This window comes from Ranitomeya variabilis, chromosome 7 (genome assembly GCF_051348905.1).
Source record: "Ranitomeya variabilis isolate aRanVar5 chromosome 7, aRanVar5.hap1, whole genome shotgun sequence".
In the NCBI taxonomy this organism is placed as follows: Eukaryota; Metazoa; Chordata; class Amphibia; order Anura; family Dendrobatidae; genus Ranitomeya; species Ranitomeya variabilis.
This window is the reverse complement of record NC_135238.1, coordinates 17,460,582-17,486,204: the sequence shown is the minus strand read 5'-3', so window position 1 is coordinate 17,486,204 and position 25,623 is coordinate 17,460,582. Positions and strand designations below refer to the sequence as shown.

Below are 25,623 nucleotides of genomic sequence, written 5' to 3'. Positions count from 1 at the left end.
GTAGTAATATTCCTGTACATAGGGGCAGTATTATACTAGTTATATTCTTGTACATAGGAGCAGTATTATAGTAGTTATATTCTTGTACATAGGAGCAGTATTATAGTAGTTATATTCTTGTACATAGGAGCAGTATTATAGTAGTTATATTCTTGTATATAGGGAGCAGTATTATAGTAGTAATATTCCTGTACATAGGGGCAGTATTATAGTAGTTATATTCTTGTACATAGGAGCAGTATTATAGTAGTTATATTCTTGTACATAGGGGCAGTATTATAGTAGTTATATTCTTGTACATAGGAGCAGTATTATAGTAGTTATATTCTTGTACATAGGGGCAGTATTATAGTAGTTATATTCTTGTACATAGGGGCAGTATTATAGTAGTTATATTCTTGTACATAGGAGCAGTATTATAGTAGTTATATTCTTGTACATAGGGGCAGTATTATAGTAGTTATATTCTTGTACATAGGGGCAGTATTATAGTAGTTATATTCTTGTACATAGGAGCAGTATTATAGTAGTTATATTCTTGTACATAGGAGCAGTATTATAGTAGTTATATTCTTGTATATAGGGAGCAGTATTATAGTAGTAATATTCCTGTACATAGGGGCAGTATTATAGTAGTTATATTCTTGTACATAGGAGCAGTATTATAGTAGTTATATTCTTGTACATAGGAGCAGTATTATAGTAGTTATATTCTTGTACATAGGAGCAGTATTATAGCAGTTATATTCTTGTACATAGGAGCAGTATTATAGTAGTTATATTCTTGTACATAGGGGCAGTATTATAGTAGTTATATTCTTGTACATAGGAGCAGTATTATAGTAGTTATATTCTTGTACATAGGAGCAGTATTATAGTAGTTATATTCTTGTACATAGGAGCAGTATTATAGTAGTTATATTCTTGTATATAGGGAGCAGTATTATAGTAGTAATATTCCTGTACATAGGGGCAGTATTATACTAGTTATATTCTTGTACATAGGAGCAGTATTATAGCAGTTATATTCTTGTACATAGGAGCAGTATTATAGTAGTTATATTCTTGTACATAGGGGCAGTATTATAGTAGTTATATTCTTGTACATAGGGGCAGTATTATAGTAGTTATATTCTTGTACATAGGAGCAGTATTATAGTAGTTATATTCTAGTATATAGGGAGCAGTATTATAGTAGTTATATTCTTGTACATAGGAGCAGTATTATAGTAGTTATATTCTTGTACATAGGAGCAGTATTATAGTAGTTATATTCTTGTACATAGGGGCAGTATTATAGTAGTTATATTCTTGTACATAGGAGCAGTATTATAGTAGTTATATTCTTGTACATAGGAGCAGTATTATAGTAGTTATATTCTTGTACATAGGAGCAGTATTATAGTAGTTATATTCTTGTACATAGGAGCAGTATTATAGTAGTTATATTCTTGTATATAGGGAGCAGTATTATAGTAGTAATATTCCTGTACATAGGGGCAGTATTATACTAGTTATATTCTTGTACATAGGAGCAGTATTATAGCAGTTATATTCTTGTACATAGGAGCAGTATTATAGTAGTTATATTCTTGTACATAGGGGCAGTATTATAGTAGTTATATTCTTGTACATAGGGGCAGTATTATAGTAGTTATATTCTTGTACATAGGAGCAGTATTATAATAGTTATATTCTAGTATATAGGGAGCAGTATTATAGTAGTTATATTCTTGTACATAGGAGCAGTATTATAGTAGTTATATTCTTGTACATAGGAGCAGTATTATAGTAGTTATATTCTTGTACATAGGGGCAGTATTATAGTAGTTATATTCTTGTACATAGGAGCCGTATTATAGTAGTTATATTCTTGTACATAGGGGCAGTATTATAGTAGTTATATTCTTGTACATAGGGGCAGTATTATAGCAGTTATATTCTTGTACATAGGAGCAGTGTTATAGTAGTTATATTCTTGTACATAGGGAGAGTATTATAGTAGTTATATTCTTGTACATAGGGGCAGTATTATAGTAGTTATATTCTTGTACATAGGAGCAGTATTATAATAGTTATATTCTAGTATATAGGGAGCAGTATTATAGTAGTTATATTCTTGTACATAGGAGCAGTATTATAGTAGTTATATTCTTGTACATAGGAGCAGTATTATAGTAGTTATATTCTTGTACATAGGGGCAGTATTATAGTAGTTATATTCTTGTACATAGGAGCCGTATTATAGTAGTTATATTCTTGTACATAGGGGCAGTATTATAGTAGTTATATTCTTGTACATAGGGGCAGTATTATAGTAGTTATATTCTTGCACATAGGAGCAGTGTTATAGTAGTTATATTCTTGTACATAGGGAGAGTATTATAGTAGTTATATTCTTGTACATAGAAGGCAGTATTATAGTAGTTATACTCTTGTACATAGGGAGCAGTATTATAGTAGTTATATTCTTGTACATAGGAGCAGTATTATAGTAGTTATATTCTTGTACATAGGGGCAGTATTATAGTAGTTATATTCTTGTACATACGAGCAGTATTATAGTAGTTATATTCTTGTACATAGGAGCAGTATTATAGTAGTTATATTCTTGTACATAGGGGCAGTATTATAGTAGTTATATTCTTGTACATAGGGGGCAGTATTATAGTAGTTATATTCTTGTACATAGGGGCAGTATTATAGTAGTTATATTCTTGTACATAGGGGGCAGTATTATAGTAGTTATATTCTTGTACATAGGGGGCAGTATTATAGTAGTTATATTCTTGTACATAGGGGCAGTATTATAGTAGTTATATTCTTGTACATAGGGGGCAGTATTATAGTAGTTATATTCTTGTACATAGGGGCAGTATTATAGTATATTCTTGTACATAGGGGCAGTATTATAGTAGTTATATTCTTGTACATAGGGGGCAGTATTATAGTAGTTATATTCTTGTACATAGGGGCAGTATTATAGTAGTTATATTCTTGTACATAGGAGCACTATTATAGTAGTTATATTCTTGTACATAGGGGCAGTATTATAGTAGTTATATTCTTGTACATAGGAGCAGTATTATAGTAGATATATTCTTGTACATAGGGGACAGTATTATAGTAGTTATATTCTTGTACATAGGGGCAGTATTATAGTAGTTATATTCTTGTACATAGGGGCAGTATTATAGTAGTTATATTCTTGTACATAGGAGCAGTATTATAGTACGGCAGTTATATTCTTGTACATATGGGCAGTATTATTGTATTTATGCTGCTCATTATGCTCAGCTTTCCTTTAGTAAAATGGATTTAGTGATGATATGTCATATCTGTTTCCTTGTGGTTGAGTGATCTGACAATAATAAAGTTAATTACGTATTAATGAAGGGAAATCTCATTCTTAGAGACCTCCCAGTTAGTTTTGTCATTTCCTCATTCTTGTGACGTTATTTTTCTTGATATGCAATTCTCCTTTTTTCTTACTGTCATTAATTTTTCATTAAATGGTTTTGTAAATTCCTTTGACTTCTGGCCGTCGATTATCAGAATAAACAATTGTAACTTTGCTTATTTTTAATGATTGAGCCAGATTGTATCTGAACTTAAAAGAGACATCTCCTTCAAGCTTCATTTAAAGACGTCATTTCATCAAATTAATTTATGCCTGCGGGTTATGCACCATTTTTATACAACTGGCCAGCTGAAAATCAGGCTTTATACAAGCCATTGGATTTCTGCAATCTTCCATCTCTCATATAACCAGGCAGTATGCAGGCCGACACTCCTGGATGTGATCTCATACATGCACATATGGAACGCTGCTCATTAAAATGAAGCTGTAATCAATAATATATCACAGCAGCGTCTCCCCATGCAATGTAATGGACTACGAATCTCTATCACCACCTACTGGCTACATGAGAAACTGCAAAAAAAAGTTTTTTGTTTTTTTTCCAGGCTGGTTCTATGTGGATGACAGCATGATTTACTTGTTTAGATTTTTATAAGAGGAGATTATTTTCTCACTGTATCCTTGACAGTAGACCCCACTCTTCATGATTTCTTAGCTTCTCTGATTGAGACTATTCCCAGGCCTCTCACAACATATGACTTCATTCTATTTCTGATTAATTCTCCAGAGAGCAATTTTTTTTTGTACAAAAGAAAAAAATAGCTATTCTTAAGACACACACACACACACACACTCTCACTCACACACACAATCTAGAGAGGCCTATAATGACTGGGGAGGTGGAAGCACTATTTGAAGCTAATGTTCACCTTTTATTTTTTATTTTTTATTGAAATAGAGCCAATATTTTGAGCTGATTAATTTCTTATATCATTATAGTGATCACAAACTCATTTTTCTGATACCAAAATCCAAAGTCTCTGCATAGTCAAAATGATTCTATCTGTGCAGCCACCACTAGGGGGAGCTCTCTGTATACAAAGATTACAGAGATACATAAGATCCTGTCTGCAGTCACCACTAGGGGGAGCTCCCTGTATACAGAGATATATGATAAGATCCTGTCTGCAGCCACCACTAGGGGGAGCTCCCTGTATACATAGATATATGATAAGATCCTGTCTGCAGCCACCACTAGGGGGAGCTCCCTGTATACAGAGATATATGATAAGATCCTGTCTGCAGCCACCACTAGGGGGAGCTCCCTGTTTACAGAGATACATGATAAGATCCTGTCTGCAGTCACCACTAGGGGGAGCTCCCTGTATACAGAGATACATGATAAGATCCTGTCTGCAGCCACCACTAGGGGGAGCTCCCTGTATACAGAGATACATGATAAGATCCTGTCTGCAGCCACCACTAGGGGGAGCTCCCTGTATACAGAGATACATGATAAGATCCTGTCTGCAGCCACCACTAGGGGGAGCTCCCTGTATACAGAGATATATGATAAGATCCTGTCTGCAGCCACCACTAGGGGGAGCTCCCTGTTTACAGAGATACATGATAAGATCCTGTCTGCAGTCACCACTAGGGGGAGCTCCCTGTATACAGAGATACATGATAAGATCCTGTCTGCAGCCACCACTAGGGGGAGCTCCCTGTATACAGAGATACATGATAAGATCCTGTCTGCAGCCACCACTAGGGGGAGCTCCCTGTATACAGAGATACATGATAAGATTCTGTCTTTGTATCAGAAAAATGGAGCTCTGACTGCTATAATCATTGTGTTGATTTAATTTGGGAAAAATAATAGAAAAAATTAAACAGCGTTGAGGGATGGACACTTGCTTTCAGGTAATTTGGAATACATTATATATCGTATGTTTCTTGCTTCTATGTTGGATATGTACAATCCTCTTCATCTTGTGCCGTTTCCTCCTTCTCATTGCCATTTGTCTCGTTTGTACAGCTGTCCCCGTTAAGCAGTCCCTTGGCTAAATTACCCGGAAACCTCTTGCCTGCTTGCCCTGAAGAGAGACCGCCCTGTTCCTTGCACGGTGCCTCCTCCTCTCGCCTGGACGCCTATCCCACCTTCCCATCTCCCAGCACGAATGGCTCTGAGAGGTTTAGTCTCAAGTCACTTTTCTTTATGGACCTTACTTTAACAAGACGCAATAATTTCCTGTTTATTATAACCACTACTTAAACGGGCGCCACTGTCAGTCGCCGTTTTTACAGATGTGAAATAAAATTACTCAGAGTAACCATTCTAATATAAAAATGCAGTAATTTTGTGCAATATTGAAGATTAAAGTGGAATTCTACATGTTGGAGACGGCCATTTTGAATACCGGGAGGAATTAAGTCCGCCCTGTTAGTTTTCAAGGAAACATGCACACATATTGCGTCTTATTATTGTATGGTCCTATACATTGTCTCGTGACCTATTTCTAGAGGCCTGATGTGTGCTTGCTATTGTTGAGTGCAAGTCCAGGATATATTATTGTTGTCCCCCAAAAATTACACTTCGGGTTCAGATACAAAATTAAAATTGTTTAAAATATATATAGATTTAAAGGTAGGGAAGCAACTGAGTCTTTACCCCCAGAGGAAGAAATGCTTAGGTGAAACTGTGATTATGAGCAGCTGTGATGAAAAATACATTTGGCACCCAGATTCAGAAAGTGAACCAACAGGCCACTGTGCCATGTCCATGCTATTTAGATATAAGGATAGGGAAGCAAATGAGTCTACCCCTAGAGGAAGAAAAGCTTAGGTGAAACTGTTATCATGAGCTGATGTGATGAAAAAAAGCATTTAGCACCCTGATTCAGAAAGGGAACGAACAGGCCACTTTGCCATGGCTACTGTATTTAGATACAGGGATAGGGCAACAAATGAATCTTTGCCCCCAGAGGAAGAAAAGGTCAGGCGAAACTATGAATAGCTGTGATGAAAAATGCACCGCAATTCAGAAATACAACCATCAGGCTACTCTGCCGTGTCCATGACATTTAGAGGTAAGGATAGGGCAGCAGCTGAGTCTTTACCCCGAGAGGAAGGAAAGCTTAGGCGAAACCATGATTCTGAGCAGCTGTGATGAAAAATTAAACAACTTTCTGTTAAAATGCCATCGGCCTGGCATTAGGCAGACATGTATCCCATGTGGTCCAATTGGTAGGAATTCTGGTAATGGTAAAAAATGTTATTAGTAGTTTCATTTGGAAATCGAAAACCATTGCCACGAGACATAAGCGAAACGTATCCTACCAGTGATTTGTAGGCTCAACGTTGCTGTTTTGGCATGACAGGACGGAAGGTAGGCGATGATTACGGAACACTGGCCTGGACATTGCTCTGGGGTTCTGTGAATTGATTCGTTCATCTCTAAAAAAAAGAAAAATCCAGTGGCCATGTATGTTGCATTTTTTTTTACCCTTTTTTTATGATAAAAAGGTAAGAAATATATCTAGATTCGTTCACAAAGTTAAACATTACGCGTTGACCTATTTTCCCAGAGATTTTTTTTTACCTTTTGTATGAATCCGTCTTTGTGAACACGCAGCCGCTAGAACCCATTTCAAAGTACTTTCCCAAAGTCAAGTGAATAGACGTCTGCTTCTGCGGCTATCACAAGCCTTTTAATATTTCTCCGTGTTACTCTTCAGTTCACTGCTGGAGGGGGCCCCCGCTGTGTTGTGTGCTGCGTTCCCATCCCTTTATAATAAAATGCTTTCCGCCAGCTGAACATTTCAAATAAAAATAAAAAAATCTAAAAAAATAAAAATATATTAAGCTTCAGGCCAGCTTTAGATTATTTAAAAACCATCTGTGATCCTTCTTAAAAATTACATAAGGTCTATTATCCATGAGATTTCACATGGAAAGAGCCTTCACTTCCAATCCACGTTATCTATAGGGACACAAACATGACGCCGCTCCTGAGATTTTCTCTTCTTTTTGGGAAAATGTGGTAAGCAATGTGTTTAAATCAAACTCAGAAGTAAAATAACAAAAAGGTAAAAATTAAAGGTAACAACAAGTGAATTTTTTAAAATTAAAATTGGAAGAAAAAAAAAAGGTAAAAAAGTAAAGGTAACAACAAGTGAAAAAAAATGTAATTAAAAAGTAAAAAGAATAAAAACAAAATAAAAAAAACAACTTAAATCATTCAATATAAACTGCTGAAACACAATGCGAATATAAAATGGACTAATAAATGTAAAAAATAAAAAATTTACATCCTTCTTTTTTCAAGATTTTTTTTTGTCTTTTTTTAGATGCGGTAAACGTTTCTATTAGTGACATTGTTCTTTGCCCCTTTTTCATAATTTAATTTGCACCAGTTTTAACCTAACTGGTTTTCATCTTTTGTTTCGGCATTATGGTCTTGGTTTTAGTTATCCAGATGTTTTAGAATAAATCATCATTTGTGACTTGTTGAAATGTTGTAAATTTTGGACACGATTCATCGCTCAGGCTTTTTTTTTGTGCTTATTTTTCAAAATGATGCACATTCTTATTTTTTTTTTTAATCTTTCCAATGCCCTAAAAAAGGTACAAACTAAAAGAAGATTGTGGTGCCAATAAAAAAAATAAAAACAGGTGAAAAACACCAAAAACGAGATAATAAAAGGTAAAATTGCAATAATAAATCTGGCTCGAACGATTCAATTTTTAGGCATTTTTATGTTTTTTTTCATGCAAATTTATTATGGCATTTAGCACCATTTTTACAGTAGTCTTTACAGTTCTCATTTTCTTGTTTTTTCTTGACAATATAGGATCAGTTTTCATTATCCAGGCGCGATTGATCATTTGAGACTTTTCGAAATTACAAAATTTGTGCACAGTTGTGCTCCGATGTCCTAGTGGAGTAATCAGTCTAATTTTTAATTTTTTTTGCAGTTGAAGACTAGTGTGTGACATTTTAATGCGGTATGTGATTAAAAAAAAGCACAAATAAAGCAAAACAGTATAAAATAAAGAAAATCAAGTTTGCATTTGCACAACATGCTTCGAACATTCCGTTCCATTTTGACGATTTTGGAAAGGAAAGATAATAGAAAAAAAACAATTACTTAACACAAATACTCAAATGATGAATCGGGACATAAAAGTTTACAGTAATAAAATCATAGAAAAAAAAAAGAGAATAAAAACATCCTGAAAAAATATACTAACTCTACAGGTGAGTGAATCCACCAAAATTCGGATCCAGCAGATTTACTTAATTTCAGGGGGTAAATTTGATTTGTCTTCAATTTGATACAAATTGCTCATTTGTTTTACATTTTAATTTTTGACTTTTTATTAGATTATTTTTATTTATTTTTTTTTCTAAAACAGGAATGAATATCCCCTGGAATGCCAAATCTATATTGTAGATAAAGTCTTCACTGCCCAACTAGATCCCCGGACATCACAGACGGAGGCAGACGCGGAAAGTTTAGAGTCTTCCACCGCGTTCTGATGGGAGATGCTGCCTCGGTGCTCTTGAATATCTCCCGTCTTGAAGAACAGGTGCCTTTTATACGGAGGAGAAGACATGCGGCCTGTAAATAGTCGGTCACTCAGCACGAGGTGGATGTTGGTGTATTATAGCGGTATTATTACATTCTGTCTCCACTCAACTTATGATGAAGTTCAATGTAACCATTCTAAGTCTTGGATACATGGCAACTTTTAGGCGATTGGGGCTCTTTAAGAAAGCAAGGCTTCGTGCAATGTGCTGCTGATGTTTTCTTTAGTCTGATGGAAGGATATAGACATTGAGATGTGTCAAGAAGCAGGGGAGGAAGAGTGTACTGCTTCTGTGGGAGGCAGTGACCTATGTCCAAGTCGGTAATAAGCTGTGCATGACGGGGTAATGTCATCATTTATGGAGGGTAAACCAAGGATTCCACCGAGGATTGCATAGTAAAATGAGCAGCAGGAGATGAGTATGCTGATCATGTGGTGGGCAGTGACCTGTCCACTCGTGGGAATGGCAGAAACAGCAAATGCCACAGCAGCACAGAGCACTCGTTCCAGGAGGCAGTGACCTGGACACAAGTGGGAGGACACAGACTTATCTTCAGGCAGTAGTTTTTTGCAGCAGTAAGTCTACTCTCTTCTTTTTAGTTTGTAGGGGGCGCCGTTTTATCGCCCGGGCACATGTATCTCCCCTAATATCTGGATATACAGTGGGGAAAATTTATTGCATTAAATAAGTATTTGATCACCGACCAACCAGCAAGAATTCTGGCTCTCACAGACCTGTTAGCTTTTCTATAAGAAGCCTCCTACTCTGCACTCATTACCTGTATTAATTGCATCTGTTTGACCTCGTTACCTGTATAAAAGACACCTGTCCACACACTCAATCACACTCCAACCCCTCCACCATGGCCAATACCAAAGAGCTGTCTAAGGACACCAGGAACAAAATTGTAGACCTGCACAAACCTGGGATGGGCTACAGGACAATAGGCAAGCGGCTTGGGGAGAAGGCAACGAGTGTTGGAACAATTATTAGAAAATGGAAGAAACACCAGATGACTGTCAATGTTCCTCAGCCTGGGACTCCATGCTGGATCTCGTCTCGTAGGGTAAGGATGATTCTGAGAAAGGTCAGGAATCTGACCAGGTCCTCCCATGTAGTTCTGGGCTAAGACCTGAAGAGTGCTGGGACCACATTACCGTTAGTAACTTGATAAGCCATCATGGATTAAAATCCTGCAGGGCATGCAAGGTCCCCCTGCTCACGCCAGCACATGTCCAGGCCCATTTGACGTTCACCAGTGACCATCTGGATGATCCAGAGGAGGCAAGGGAGAAGATTATGTGCTCAGATGAGACCAAACTTTTTGGTATCAACTCCAGTCACCGTGTTTGGAGAAAGAAGAAAGATGAATAAAACTCCCAAGAATACCATCCCAACTGTGAAGCATGGTGGTGGAAACATCATACTTTGGGGGTGTTTTTCTGCAAAGAGGACAGGACGACTGAAAGGAGGATGGATGGGTCATGTATGACGAGATTTTGTCCAACAACTTCCTTCCCTCAGTAAGAGCATTGAAGTTGGGTTGTGGCTGGGTCTTCCAGCATGACAATGGCCCAAAGCACACAGTTAGGGCAATTAAGGAGCTTCTCCATAAGAAGCATTTCAAGTCTCCAGACCTGAAACCAATAAAAAAAATCTTTGGAGGGAGCTGAAACTCAATGTTGCCCAGCAACAGCACCAAAATCTGAAAGGTCTAGAGAAGATCTGTATGGAGGAAGGAGCCAAAATCCCTGCTGCAGTGTGTGTGAACCTTTTCAAGAACTACAGGAAACGTCTGACCTCTGTAATTGTAAACGAAGGTTTCTGTACCAAATATTAGGTTCTGCTTTTCTATTTTTATCAAATACTTATTTAATGCAATAAAATGCAAATTAATTATGTAAAAATCATACAATGTGATTTTCTGGTTTTTATTTTTAGGATTCTGTCTCTCACAGGTGAATTGTACCTACAATAAATATTACAGACCTCTCAATTCCTTGTAGGAGGGAAGACTTACAAAATCGTCAGTGTATCAAATACTTATTTTCCCCACTGTATTCCTATATAGGACATTTAGATCTTTGCACAATCACTGGTGTAAAAAAAAAAATTCACTTCCTGCGTTGATAGTGATCCACTGAGCGCACAGTGTATCGGAGTATACATTGTATATAGGGTAGGTAGGGCACAGCCGCAGGCCACGGGGTTACTTCTGTCACACAAAACGGGAGATTTGCTTTAAAATGCCAGGAAAACTCTGGGTAAAAACTGAGTGGGCGGAGCATGACACAAGCAAACATGCTATTATGCCCCACCCCCGCGGGGCCTGCACTAGGCACAGTGTATCACTTTTGGAGTGACCCTTTGACACTTTGCACTCTCAAATATGCACTGAAGACTTTCTGAGGATGAACAAAAACTTTTGTTACTTTCTAATATGTCTTACAGGTTCAATACATTTAGGTAGAATTTCCCTTTAACTACCCAGCATGCCTTGCAAGCGATGCTGGGACTTAATAGTTTGGGCTGCCACGAATTCTTCCCCTGCTGTACACAATATATAGGGTAGAGAGTTTCCTGTACTTATTTATTATATATAATATACAGTATATACATACGGTCGGTGGTCTATTTATAATATTGTTATAATGTCACGATGAATAAAGAGATTTTTAAAAAAGCATCAAGAATTCTGTGATTATTGATCCTGTTATATTTACCGTGCTTTCCAAAAATATTTACACCCATACCCAGTTTAGCAGTGACATTTGTTCCCTTGTAATATTTTTAAAGGTTAATTAAAGGTTATTTTTTTGTAGACATTTATGGTGATAATAGATATTAAAGGACATTTTAGAAGCTAAAGCCACTGCTCCTCCTCCTTATTTAGGCTCCTCCTTATTGAGGCTCCTCCTCCTTATTGAGGCCTTTCCTCTTTATTGAGGCCCCTCCTCCTTATGGAAACTCTTCCTCCTTATTGTGTCTCTTATTTATTATTGAGGCTCCTCCTCTTAATTGTGTCTCTTTTCTTATAGAGGTTCCTCCATATTAAGGCTTCTCTTCCCCATTGTAGCTCCTCCTCTTTATTGAAGTTCCTCTTCCTCATTGAGGCTCCTCCTCTTTAGTAAAGCTCCTTTACCTTATTGAGGCCCTCCTTCTTACTGAGACTCTTCCTCCTCTTAATTCTTTTTTCTTATTGAGGCTCCCCCATATTAAGGCTTCTCTTCCCCATTGTAGCTCCTCCTCTTTATTGAAGCTCCTCTTCCTCATTGAGGCCCCTCCTCCTTATTGAGGCCCCTCCTTCTTTCTGAGACTCTTCCTCTTAATTGTCTCTTTTTTATTATCGAGGCTCCCCCATATTAAGGCTTCTCTTCCCCATTGTAGCTCCTCCTCTTTATTGAAGCTCCTCTTCCTCATTGAGGCTCCTCCTCTTTATTGAAGCTCCTCTGCCTTATTGAGGCTCCTCCTCTTTATAGCAGATACTTTTCCTTAACCCCTTCCCGACCCATGACGCCTATGCGGCGTCATGGAATGATCGCATCCCTGCAGATCGGGTGAAAGGGTTAATTCCTATTTTACCCGATCTGCAGGGAGAGGGGGAGTTGTACTTCAGCCTAGGGGGGGTGGCTTTGCCCCCACGTGGCTACGATCGCTCTGATTGGCTGTTGAAAGTGCAACAGCCAATCAGAGCAATTTGCAATATTTCACCTATGAAAATGGTGAAATATTGCAATCCAGCCATGGCCGATGCTGCAATAGCATCTGCCATGGCTGGAAATCATGTACTGGCCCCCCCCACCGCCCCCGATCTCCTCCCCAGTCGTCCGTTATGTGGCCCGGTCCTCTCCGTCCTCCTGCCCGCTCCCCCGTCCTCCTGCCTGCTCCCCCGTGCTCCTGTCCGCTCCCCCCGTCCTCCGATCCCCCCCCCCTGTGCTCCGATCCACCCCCCCACCACCCCCTCATACTTACCGATCCTCCCGAAGTCGGTCCGTCTTCTCCCTGGGCGCCGCCATCTTCCAAGATGGCGGGCGCATGCTCAGTACGCCCGCCGAATCTGCAGGCTGGCAGATTCATTACAGGTACATTTTGATCGCTGTGGTAGGTTCTACCACAGCGATCAAAATAAAAAAATAATAAATAAACCCCCCCCTTTATCACCCCCATAGGTAGGGACAATAATAAAATAAAGAAAATATTTTTTTTTCTTTTTACACTAGGGTTAGGGTTAGAACTAGGGGTAGGGTTAGGGGTAGGGTTAGGGTTACGGGTAGGGTTAGGGTTAGGGGTAGGGTTATGGTATGCGCACACAGAGCGGCTCGGCCGCGGATCCGCAGCGGATCGGCAGCGGATCGGCCGCGGATCGGCAGCGGATCGGCAGCGGATCGGCCGCGGATCGGCCGCGGATCCGCAGCGGATCCGCAGCGGATCGGCCGCGGATCCGCAGCGGATCGGCCGCGGATCCGCAGCGGATCCGCAGCGGATTGGCCGCGGATCCGCAGCGGATCGGCCGCGGATCCGCAGCGGATTGGCCGCGGATCTGCAGCGGATTGGCCGCGGATCCGCAGCGGATCGGCAGCGGATTGGCCGCGGATCCGCAGCGGATCGGCAGCGGATTGGCCGCGGATCTGCAGCGGATCGGCAGCGGATTGGCAGCGGATCCGCAGCGGATTGGCCGCGGATCTGCAGCGGATTGGCTGCGGATCCGCAGCGGATTGGCCGCGGATCTGCAGCGGATTGGCCGCGGATCCGCAGCGGATTGGCAGCGGATTGGCCGCGGATCCGCAGCGGATTGGCCGCTGCGAATTCGAAGCAGTTTTCCATCAGGTTTACAGTACCATGTACACCTAAGGAAAACCAAATCTGCTGTGCCCATGGTGCGGAAAATTCCGTGCAGAAACGCTGCATTGTATTTTCCGCAGCATGTCAATTCTTTGTGCGGATTCCGCAGCGTTTTACACCTGTTCCTCAATAGGAATCTGCAGGTGAAATCCGCACAAAAAAACACTGGAAATCTGCTGTAAATCCGCAGGCAAAACGCAGTGCCTTTTACCTGCAGATTTTTCAAAAATCGTGCGGAAAAATCTCACACGAATCCGCAACGTGGGCACATACCCTTAGGGTTACGGTTGGAATTAGGGCTAGGGTTGGAAATAGGGTTAAGAATAGGCTTGTGGTTAGGGTTACGGATAGGGTTAGGGGTGTGTTGGGGTTACAGTTGTGGTTAGGGTTGGGATTAGGGTTACTGTTGGGATTAGGGTTAGGATTAGGGTTGGAATTAGGGTTACGGTTGTGTTGCGGTTAGGGTTGTGGTTAGGGGTGTGTTGGGGTTAGGGTTGTGATTAGGGTTATGGCTACAGTTGGGATTAGGATTAGGGGTGTGTTGGGGTTAGTGTTGAAGTTAGAATTGAGGGGTTTCCACTGTTTAGGCACATCAGGGGTCTCCAAACGCAACATGGCGCCACCATTGATTCCAGCCAATCTTGCGTTCAAAAAGTCAAATGGTGCTCCCGCCCTTCCAAGCCCCGACGTGCGCCCAAACAGTGGTTTACCCCCACATTTGGGGTACCAGCGTACTCAGGACAAACTGGGCAACAACTGTTGGGGTCCAATTTCTCCTGTTACCCTTGCAAAAATAAAAAATTACTTGCTAAAACATAATTTTTGAGGAAAGAACAATTATTTTTTATTTTCACGGCTCTGCGTTATAAACTTCTGTGAAGCACTTGGGGGTTGAAAGTGCTCACCACACATCTAGATAAGTTCCTTCGGGGGTCTAGTTTCCAAAATGGGGTCACTTGTGGGGGGTTTCTACTGTTTAGGCATATCAGGGGCTCTGCAAACGTAACATGATGCCCGCAGACCATTCCATCAAAGTCTGCATTCCAAAACGTCACTACTTCCCTTCCGAGCCCCGGCATGTACCCAAACAGTGGTTTACCCCCACATATGGGGTATCAGCGTACTCAGGAGAAACTGGAAAACAACTTTTGGGGTCCAATTTCTCCTATTACCCTTGGGAAAATAAAAAATTGTGGGCTAAAAAATCATTTTTGAGAAAAGAAAAATTATTTTTTATTTTCATGGCTCTGCGTTATAAACGTCTGTGAAGCACTTGGGGGTTCAAAGTGCTCACCACACATCTAGATTAGTTCCTTGGGAGGTCTAGTTTCCAAAATGGGGTCACTTGTGCGGGAGCTCCAATGTTTAGGCACACAGGGGCTCTCCAAACGCGACATGGTGTCCGCTAATGATTGGAGCTAATTTTCCATTCAAAAAGCCAAATGGCGTGCCTTCCCTTCCGAGCCCTGCCGTGCGCCCAAACAGTGGTTTACCCCCACATATGGGGTATCATCGTACTCAGGACAAACTGGACAACAACATTTGGGGTCCAATTTCTCCTATTACCCTTGGGAAAATAAAAAATTCTGGGCTAAAAATCATTTTTGAGGAAAGAAAAATTATTTTTTTATTTTCATGGCTCTGCGTTATAAACTTCTGTGAAGCACCTGGGGGTTATAAGTGCTCACTATGCATCTAGATAAGTTCCTTGGGGGGTCTAGTTTCCAAAATGGGGTCACTTGTAGGGGAGCTCCAATGTTTAGGCACACAGGGGCTCTCCAAACGCGACATGGTGTCCGCTAACGATTGGAGCTAATTTTCCATTCAAAAAGTCAAATGGCACGCCTCCCCTTCTGAGCCTTGCCGTGCACCCAAACAGTGGTTTACCCCCACATATGAGGTATCGGCATACTCAGGAGAAATTGCCCAACAAATTTTAGGATCCATTTTATCCTGTTGCCCATGTGAAAATGAAAGAATTGAGGCTAAAAGAAATTTTGTGTGAAAAAAAAGTACTTTTTCATTTTTGCGGATCAATTTGTGAAGCACCTGGGGGTTTAAAGTGCTCACTATGCCTCTAGATGAGTTCCTTGGGGGGTCTAGTTTCCAAAATGGGGTCACTTGTGGAGGAGCTCCAATGTTTAGGCACACAGGGGCTTTCCAAACGCGACATGGTGTCCGCTAACGATGGAGATAATTTTTCATTCAAAAAGTCAAATGGCGCTCCTTCCCTTCCGAGCCTTACCATGTGCCCAAACAGTGGTTTACCCCCACATGTGAGGTATTGGTGTACTAAGGAGAAATTGCCCAACAAAATTTAGGATCCATTTTATCCTGTTGCCCATGTGAAAATGAAAAAATTGAGGCTAAAATAATTTTTTTGTGAAAAAAAAAGTACTTTTTCATTTTTACGGATCAATTTGTGAAGCACCTGGGGGTTTAAAGTGCTCACTATGCTTCTAGATAAGTTCCTTGGGGGGTCTAGTTTCCAAAATGGGGTCACTTGTGGGGGAGCTCCAATGTTTAGGCACACGGGGGCTCTCCAAACGCGACATGGTGTCTGCTAAAGATTGGAGCCAATTTTTCATTGAAAAAGTCAAATGGCGCTCCTTCCCTTCCGAGCCCTGCCGTGCGCCCAAACAGTGGTTTACCCCCACATATGAGGTATCAGCGTACTCAGGACAAATTGGACAACAACGTCCGTGGTCCAGTTTCTCCTTTTACCCTTGGGAAAATAAAAAAATTTTCGCTAAAATATCATTTTTGTGACTAAAAAGTTAAATGTTCATTTTTTACTTCCATGTTGCTTCTGCTGCTGTGAAACACCTGAAGGGTTAATAAACTTCTTGAATGTGGTTTTGAGCACCTTGAGGGGTGCAGTTTTTAGAATGGTGTCACTTTTGGGTATTTTCAGCCATATAGAACCCTCAAACTGACTTCAAATGTGAGGTGGTCCCTAAAAAAAATGGTTTTGTAAATTTTGTTGTAAAAATGAGAAATCACTGGTCAAATTTTAACCCTTATAACTTCCTAGCAAAAAAAAAATTTGTTTCCAAAATTGTGCTGATGTAAAGTAGACATGTGGGAAATGTTATTTATTAACTATTTTGTGTCACATAACTCTCTGGTTTAACAGAATAAAAATTCAAAATGTGAAAATTGCGAAATTTTCAAAATTTTTGCCAAATTTCCGTTTTTTTCACAAATAAACTCAGAAATTATCGACCTAAATTTACCACTAACATGAAGCCCAATATGTCACGAAAAAACAATCTCAGAATCGCTAGGATCCGTTGAAGCGTTCCTGAGTTATTACCTCATAAAGGGACACTGGTCAGAATTGCAAAAAACGGCAAGGTCATGAAGGGGTTAATGAGGCTCCTCCTTGTTATTGAGGCTTCTTCTTCTTATTGAGACTTCTCTTTATATAAACTCCTCCTCCATATTTAGGCTCCTCCCCTCCATTTCCAGCAGTTGCTTTATAATCTTATTTCTCAGCATTGCGGGGGGCTGTAGTTTATAATCACCTGTCCTTGCTTTAAAGTGATTGTCCCTTTTAAAATAATATACCATAACATCTGCAAGGAATTTGTATGTTCTCCCCATGTTTGCATGGATTTCCTCCGGGTTCTCCGCTTTCCTCCTACATTCCAAAGACATACTGATAAGGAATCTAGATTGTGAGCCCCAATGGGGACAGTGATGATAATGTGTGTAAAGTGCTGGGGAAGTAATGACGCTATATAAGTGAGTAAAATAAAATAAATATGGTTGCAGAGATCTAAAATAACATTACTCACCTTCCCCGGGCCCAATCATTGTTCTTACTGAGCAGATGAGCCCATTGATTGGCTGTAGTGGTCACATGGGTTGTTGGCCTGATGTCACCGCTGCAGCCAATCAACAGGGATCAGAGCTCAATATTTCTGCCCTCACCTCTCCAAGACGCTGGGACAAAAGAAACCTTCCAGAGTTGCTGACTTGCAGGACCTGGGAGATTTACTGAGTCTTCTGGGAATCTAGGAGATCTCTGCATCCCCTGGACCTTCCAGAAAAGTTGGCAAGTACCATATACACTTAAAGTCTGAATCTTGAGGCAGTGCATGAGAAGCTGAAATTCTCACAGCTCACTCAGCATAACAATCCATGTCAAGACTCTTGGCAATCAGTATGGCCACCAGGACAGCTGTCACAGGTTGCAACACAACTTTACCCGCCTCCTGAGTGGCAAACCGAGAGAAAAGGGGCACCACTTAGATTGCAGAAACAATGGTCAATAGTGACATCATTTGGGTGTAAATGAAGGAGGGAAACTCATCTTTTTAGCCCTTGGGCAGCCCTGGCTTCATAATTGCTGGGACTAATAATTTTATATGGCTACTTGCAGCTTAAGCAAAACCCCAAATGGTCATGTGGTAATGACTGATAGAGCATGCTCACGTTATGGTCTGTAGTTTTACAATAAACAGATAATAATGCATTAGTAAAAGTGTAAAAGACAAAGTGGCACAAAAAAATTGTAAATGAACATCATTGTGTCTCATACAGTATACTCTGCCCATTACACTATATGGTATGAGGGTCCTGCCCTGGATGGGCTAAACTCCAATGCAGACATATGTCTGCGACTAGTTGTATATCTAGGCTCCCAACATTTTCTTAACCTTGGAATAGTCCCTGTTATAATTGGCTGGATCTGACAGAATTCAGAATTATGAGCTGTGCAGTGAATGATGAATGACGTTATTAGGATAAGAAAATATTTTTGGCTGAACACAAATTTGTGGCTGATATTTGTATGTTACATTACTTATCCTGTACTGATTCTAAGTTATTATACTTCAGAGCTGCACTCACTATTCTGCTGGTGCAGTCACTGTGTACATACATTACATTACAGATCCTGAGTTACATCCAGTATTATACCCCAGAGCTGCACTCACTATTCTGCTGGTGCAGTCACTGTGTACATACATTACATTACTGATCCTGAGTTACATCCTGTATTATACCGCAGAGCTGCACTCACTATTCTGCTGGTGCAGTCACTGTGTACATACATTACATTACTGATCCTGAGTTACATCCTGTATTATACCGCAGAGCTGCACTCACTATTCTGCTGGTGCAGTCACTGTGTACATACATTGCATTACTGATCCTGAGTTACATCCTGTATTATACTCCAGAGCTGCATTCACTATTCTGCTGGTGCAGTCACTGTGTACATACATTACATTACTGATCCTGAGTTACATCCTGTATTATACTCCAGAGCTGCACTCACTATTCTGCTGGTGCAGTCACTGTGTACATACATTACCTTATTGATCCTGAGTTACATCCTGTATTATACCCCAGAGCTGCACTCACTATTCTGCTGGTGCACTCACTATTCTGCTGGTGCAGTCACTGTGTACATACATTACATTACTGATCCTGAGTTACATCCTGTATTATACCCCAGAGCTGCACTCACTATTCTGCTGGTGCAGTCACTGTGTACATACATTACATTACTGATCCTGAGTTACATCCTGTATTATACCCCAGAGCTGCACTCACTATTCTGCTGGTGCAGTCACTGTATACATACATTACATTACTGATCCTGAGTTACATCCTGTATTATACTCCAGAGCTGCACTCACTATTCTGCTGGTGCACTCGCTATTCTGCTGGTGCAGTCACTGTGTACATACATTACATTACTGATCCTGAGTTACATCCTGTATTATACTCCAGAGCTGCACTCACTATTCTGCTGATGCAGTCACTGTGTACATACATTACATTACTGATCCTGAGTTACATCCAATATTATACTCCGGAGCTGCACTCCCACTTACTGATTGCAAATGATCTCGGCAAGATCAATAAAGTCGCTGATGGACTGAATAATTGAACGTGCTATATAAATGTACTTTTTCCTTTCCTTCATCTGCTTTCTCACGTACTGCACATTTGTCCTCTGATGTCACAGATTAAATATACGCTTACTCAGACATTCTTCCAAACATAGCTCCAAGACAATCAGGTAATGTAATCCCTTCACAAAGGCAAAGCTGCTCCATGGATGTGGTAAGGCGAAGGAGGCCTGAGAGCTGCAAAAATTTCCAACTACATTAAGTTAAATCTGCAGAAAGTACAAAAAAAATAAATCTACAAATCACTATCACGATTCCCTCATCCTTTTCCTAATTTATGTGTGTATATATAGATCTATATGACATATGATATATGACATTACAATGCAATACATACACTAGTATTTCTTAGGAATTGAAGACAAATGGTGAATCCAGAGCTCCATGACGCATTAACTTAAGCTTAAGGTTAAAGAGCAGAGAACATAAAGTATTTGTGCAGAAAGATTCAAAGACCTCACAGAGCCAAAGTAATGGAACAGAAGGGTTAGAACAGAAAATGCAAGAACAAAAAATAGATAAACAGAATAGGTCAGGAAAGACAGGAAAACTATGATACAATTTAAAAAATATTGTTTGGTTGAAAACAGAGAGCATAGCCTTACAATTATATCTAGCGATCAGCAACATCAAAAATAATAAATCACCCCCTAAATTTTTTTCACTTGCTCAAATTAAGAATCATTAATCTTTGGAATTTGGCTCCACATTCTGGTAAAAAGTAATAAAACACAAAAAAAGCATTTCCTGATAGATTCTCTATGTATCTACTGATATGTCTAATAGTTGGCCCACAGTTAGCATCCATTACTGTACCATACATATAGAGTAACACTTCTGTAAATCATTGTGCTACTCAACTAGTAACATTAAAAATATATTTTATCAATGATTTTGCATACCTAGTATGTCATATCTAATTCTGATTACTGGCAAAATGGACAAGGCTTAGTTTCAATGGTGGTTCCATGTATATGAAATAATCCTTTCAGCGACTGTTCTCCCTATGAAGAAACACTAAAAAAGTATTTTAATAATTGTTTCAATTACATACATAATGCTAAAGTTCTCAATATATGATTTATTATGTGTTATGGACCTGGTGGTTAGGAGCACCCGAAATGACCTGATGGTTAAAATGGAAAAACCTGGGACAAGCTCTGAGGAAGTGGTAACTCTACTGACCGCAATCCCTAATCCTATCACACACACACTAGAAATAGCCGTGGAGCGTACCTAACTCTCCCTAGACGCCTCTTCACAGCCTAAGAGCTAACTACCCCTAAAGATAGAAATACCAGCCTACCTTGCCTCAGAGAAATTCCCCAAGTAAAGGTAGCCCCCCACAAATATTGACTGTGAGTTAAGAGGAAGTAACAAACACAGGAATGAAACAGATTTTAGCAAAGGAGGCCGAATCTTCTCTAGACAGACAGAGGATAGGAAAGGGAACTATGCGGTCAGTATTAAAAACTACAAAAACCACGCAGAGTGTGCAAAAAGACCTCCACACCGACTCACGGTGTGGAGGTGCATCTCTGCACCCCCAGAGCTTCCAGCTAGCAAGGAAATATCATAATAGCAGGCTGGACTGAAACATAGCATGTACTGAGAAATATATTCAAAAACCAATGAACAGCAAATGAACTAGCGAGGACTTAGCTTCTGCTGGAGTAGACAGGTCATCTGAGAAATCCAAGAGAGATCTGAACCAGTACTGAGACATTGACAGCTGGCATGAACTAACGACCTGGGCAGAATTAAATAGGGAAGCCAGCAGCATCAATAAACGAGGGCAGCTGAGAAAGCCAACCTCACAGATCAGCAGTTCCACTTAAAGCCACCAGAGGGTGTCCAAGGACAGAACTCACCAAAGTACCATTCACGACCACAGGAGGGAGCCCGAGAACGGAATTCACAACAGTACCCCCCCCCTTGAGGAGGGGTCACCGAACCCTCACCAGAGCCCCCAGGACGATCAGGACGAGCCAAATGAAAGGCACGAACCAAATCGGCAGCATGGACATCGGAGGCAACAACCCAGGAATTATCCTCCTGACCATAGCCCTTCCATTTAACCAGGTACTGAAGCTTCCTGTTATGGACCTGGTGGTTAGGTGCACCAGGAATGACCTGATAGTTAAACACGGAATCAGGATGAGCTCTGGGGAAATGGGAACTCTGCTGACCGCAAACCCTACTCCTATCAACACAACTAAAAACAGCCGTGGAGCGTGCCTGACTCTGTCTAGACGCCTCTTCACAGCCTAAGAGCTAACTACCCCTAAAGAAAGGAAACAAAGCCTTACTTGCCTCAGAGAAATTTCCCCAAAGGTAAAAGCAGCCCCCCCACAAGTATTGACTGTGAGATAAGAGGAAATCACAAACACAGGATGAAGTAGGTTTTAGCAAAGAGAGGCCAGTCTAACTAAACAGATTGAGGATAGAAAAGGGATCTTTGCGGTCAACACAAAAAGCTACAAAAACCACGCAGAGTGTGCAAAAAATACCCCCGCACCGACTCACGATGCGGTGGTGCCACTCTGCACCCCCAGAGCTTCCAGCTAGCCAGGTAGTTTCATGATAGCAAGCTGGACTAGAACTTAGCAAGAAAAACCATATGTAACAAATGAACAAGCAGGAACTTAGCTTGTGCTGGAGTAGACAGTTCCTCAGAAAGATCCAGGTGAGAGCTGAACCAGTACTAGAACATTGACAGCTGGCATGGAGTAACGATCTGAGTGGAGTTAAATAGAGAATCAGCCTAGCCCCAAACGAGGGCAGCTGGAGAAGGAATCTCAGAACCAGCAGCTCCACTCACAGCCACCAGAGGGAGTCCACGGACAGAACTCACCGAAGTACCATTCATGACCACAGGAGGGAGTTCGAGAACGGAATTCACAACAGTACCCCCCCCTTGAGGAGGGGTCACCGAACCCTCACCAGAGCCCCCAGGCCGATCAGGACGAGCCAAATGAAAGGCACGAACTAAATCGGCAGCATGGACATCAGAGGCAACAACCCAGGAATTATCCTCCTGACCATAGCCCTTCCATTTGACCAAGTACTGAAGTTTTCGTCTCGAAATACGAGACTCCAAAATCTTCTCCACCACATACTCCAACTCCCCCTCGACCAACACCGGAGCAGGAGGATCAACGGAGGGAACCATAGGCGCCACATATCTCTGCAGCAACGACCTATGGAACACATTATGGATGGCAAAAGAAGCAGGAAGGGCCAAACGAAATGATACAGGATTAAGAATTTCAGAAATCTTATAAGGACCAATGAAACGAGGCTTAAACTTAGGAGAAGAAACCTTCATATGAACATAACGAGATGATAACCAAACCAAATCCCCAACACGAAGTCGGGGACCAACACGGCGACGACGGTTAGCGAAACGTTGAGCCTTCTCTTGGGACAAGGTCAAATTGTCCACCACATGAGTCCAAATTTGTTGCAACCTGTCCACCACAGAATCCACACCAGGACAGTCCGAAGGCTCAACCTGCCCTGAAGAAAAACGAGGATGAAAACCAAAATTACAAAAAAAGGCAAAACCAAAGTAGCCGAACTGGCCCGATTATTAAGGGCGAACTCAGCTAATGGCAAGAAGGTCACCCAATCATCCTGATCCGCAGAAACAAAGCATCTCAGATAAGTTTCCAAAGTCTGATTGGTTCGTTCGGTTTGGCCATTTGTCTGAGGATGGAAAGCCGAAGAAAAAGACAAATGAATGCCCATCTTAGCACAAAAGGACCGCCAAAACCTTGAAACAAACTGGGAACCTCTGTCAGACACGATGTTCTCCGGAATGCCATGCAAACGAACCACATGTTGGAAAAATAATGGAACCAAATCAGAGGAAGAAGGCAATTTAGGCAAGGGTACCAAATGGACCATTTTAGAGAAGCAATCGCAAACCACCCAGATGACCGACATCCTTTGAGAAACAGGAAGATCTGAAATAAAATCCATGGAAACATGCGTCCAAGGCCTTTTCGGGACTGGCAAGGGCAAAAGTAACCCACTGGCATGAGAACAGCAGGGCTTGGCCCGAGCACAAGTCCCACAAGACTACACAAAAGAACGCACATCCTGCGACAAGGAAGGCCATCAAAAGGACCTAGCCACCAAATCTCTGGTACCAAAAATCCCAGGATGACCAGCCAACACCGAACAATGAACCTCAGAGATAACTCTATTAGTCCATCTATCAGGGACAAACAGTTTCTCCGCTGGACAACGGTCAGGTCTATCAGCCTGGAACTCCTGCAGCACCCGCCGCAAATCAGGGGAGATGGCAGACAGAACTACCCCCTCTCTGAGAATACCAGCCGGCTCAGGAACCCCAGGAGAATCAGGCACAAAACTCCTTGAAAGGGCATCAGCCTTCACATTCTTAGAACCCGGAAGGTACGAAACCACAAAATTGAAACGGGAGAAAAACAGCGACCAACGAGCCTGTCTAGGATTCAACCGCTTGGCAGACTCGAGATAAGTCAGATTCTTGTGATCTGTCAAGACCACCACGCGATGCTTGGCTCCTTCAAGCCAATGTCGCCACTCCTCGAATGCCCACTTCATAGCCAACAACTCCCGATTGCCAACATCATAATTACCCTCAGCAGGCGAAAACTTTCTCGAAAAGAAAGCGCATGGCTTAATTACAGAGCAATCAGAACTTCTCTGAGACAAAACAGCCCCTGCTCCAATTTCAGAAGCATCAACCTCGACCTGAAAAGGGAGCGAAACATCTGGCTGACACAACACAGGAGCCGAAGAGAAACGACGTTTCAACTCCTGAAAAGCCTCAACGGCCGCAGAGGACCAATTCACCACATCAGCATCCTTCTTGGTCAAATCAGTCAATGGTTTAACAACACTAGAAAAATTAGCGATGAAGCGACGGTAAAAATTGGCAAAGCCCAGAAATTTCTGAAGGCTCTTCACAGATGTAGGCCGAGTCCAATCATAAATAGCTTGGACTTTAACAGGATCCATCTCGATAGTAGAAGGGGAAAAAATGAAGCCCAAAAAGGAAACCTTCTGAACTCCAAAGAGACACTTAGATCCCTTTACAAACAAGGAATTAGCACGAAGGACCTGGAACACCATTCTGACCTGCTTCACATGGGACTCCCAATCATCCGAAAAGACCAAAATATCATCCAAATATACGATCATGAATCTATCCAGATACTTTCGGAAGATGTCATGCATAAAGGACTGAAACACAGAGGGAGCATTAGAAAGGCCGAATGGCATCACCAGGTACTCAAAATGGCCCTCGGGCGTATTAAATGCTGTTTTCCATTCATCGCCCTGTTTAATATGCACGAGATTATACGCCCCTCGAAGGTCTATCTTGGTGAACCAACTAGCCCCCTTAATCCGAGCAAATAAATCAGGCAGTAGAGGCAAAGGGTACTGAAATTTGACCGTGATTTTATTAAGAAGGCGGTAATCTATACAAGGTCTCAGAGAACCATCCTTCTTGGCCACAAAAAAGAACCCTGCTCCCAATGGTGACGACGACGGGCGAATATGCCCTTTCTCCAAGGACTCCTTTATATAACTCCGCATAGCGGCGTGTTCTGGCACAGACAAATTGAAAAGTCGTCCCTTAGGGAACTTGCTACCAGGAATCAAATTAATATCACAATCACAATCCCTATGAGGAGGTAGGGTACTAGACTTGGGCTCATCAAATACATCCCGGTAATCCGACAAAAACTCAGGAATTTCAGAAGGAGTGGAAGAAGAAATTGACATCAAAGGAACATCAGTATGTATCCCTTGACAACCCCAACTAGACACAGACATTGATTTCCAATCCAGTACTGGATTATGAACCTGTAACCATGGCAAACCCAACACAACAACATCATGCA

General features: G+C 41.2%; 1 protein-coding gene across 2 annotated transcripts in view; it reads left to right on the top strand.

Moving 5' to 3' along the window:
• Positions 1–11,632, top strand: part of RGS11 (regulator of G protein signaling 11) — a 104,557-nt gene extending 92,925 nt beyond the window's left edge. The window contains exons 18-19 of one of the 2 annotated variants that reach the window (XM_077274280.1): positions 5,400–5,554; positions 8,780–11,632. In XM_077274280.1, coding sequence (XP_077130395.1) covers positions 5,400–5,554; positions 8,780–8,903 — 279 coding nt within the window. In that variant the 3' untranslated portion in view covers positions 8,904–11,632. The remainder of the gene's footprint in view (positions 1–5,399; positions 5,555–8,779) is intronic. The other variant, XM_077274281.1, reaches the window with a different exon arrangement.
• Positions 11,633–25,623: the final 13,991 nt, after the last annotated feature.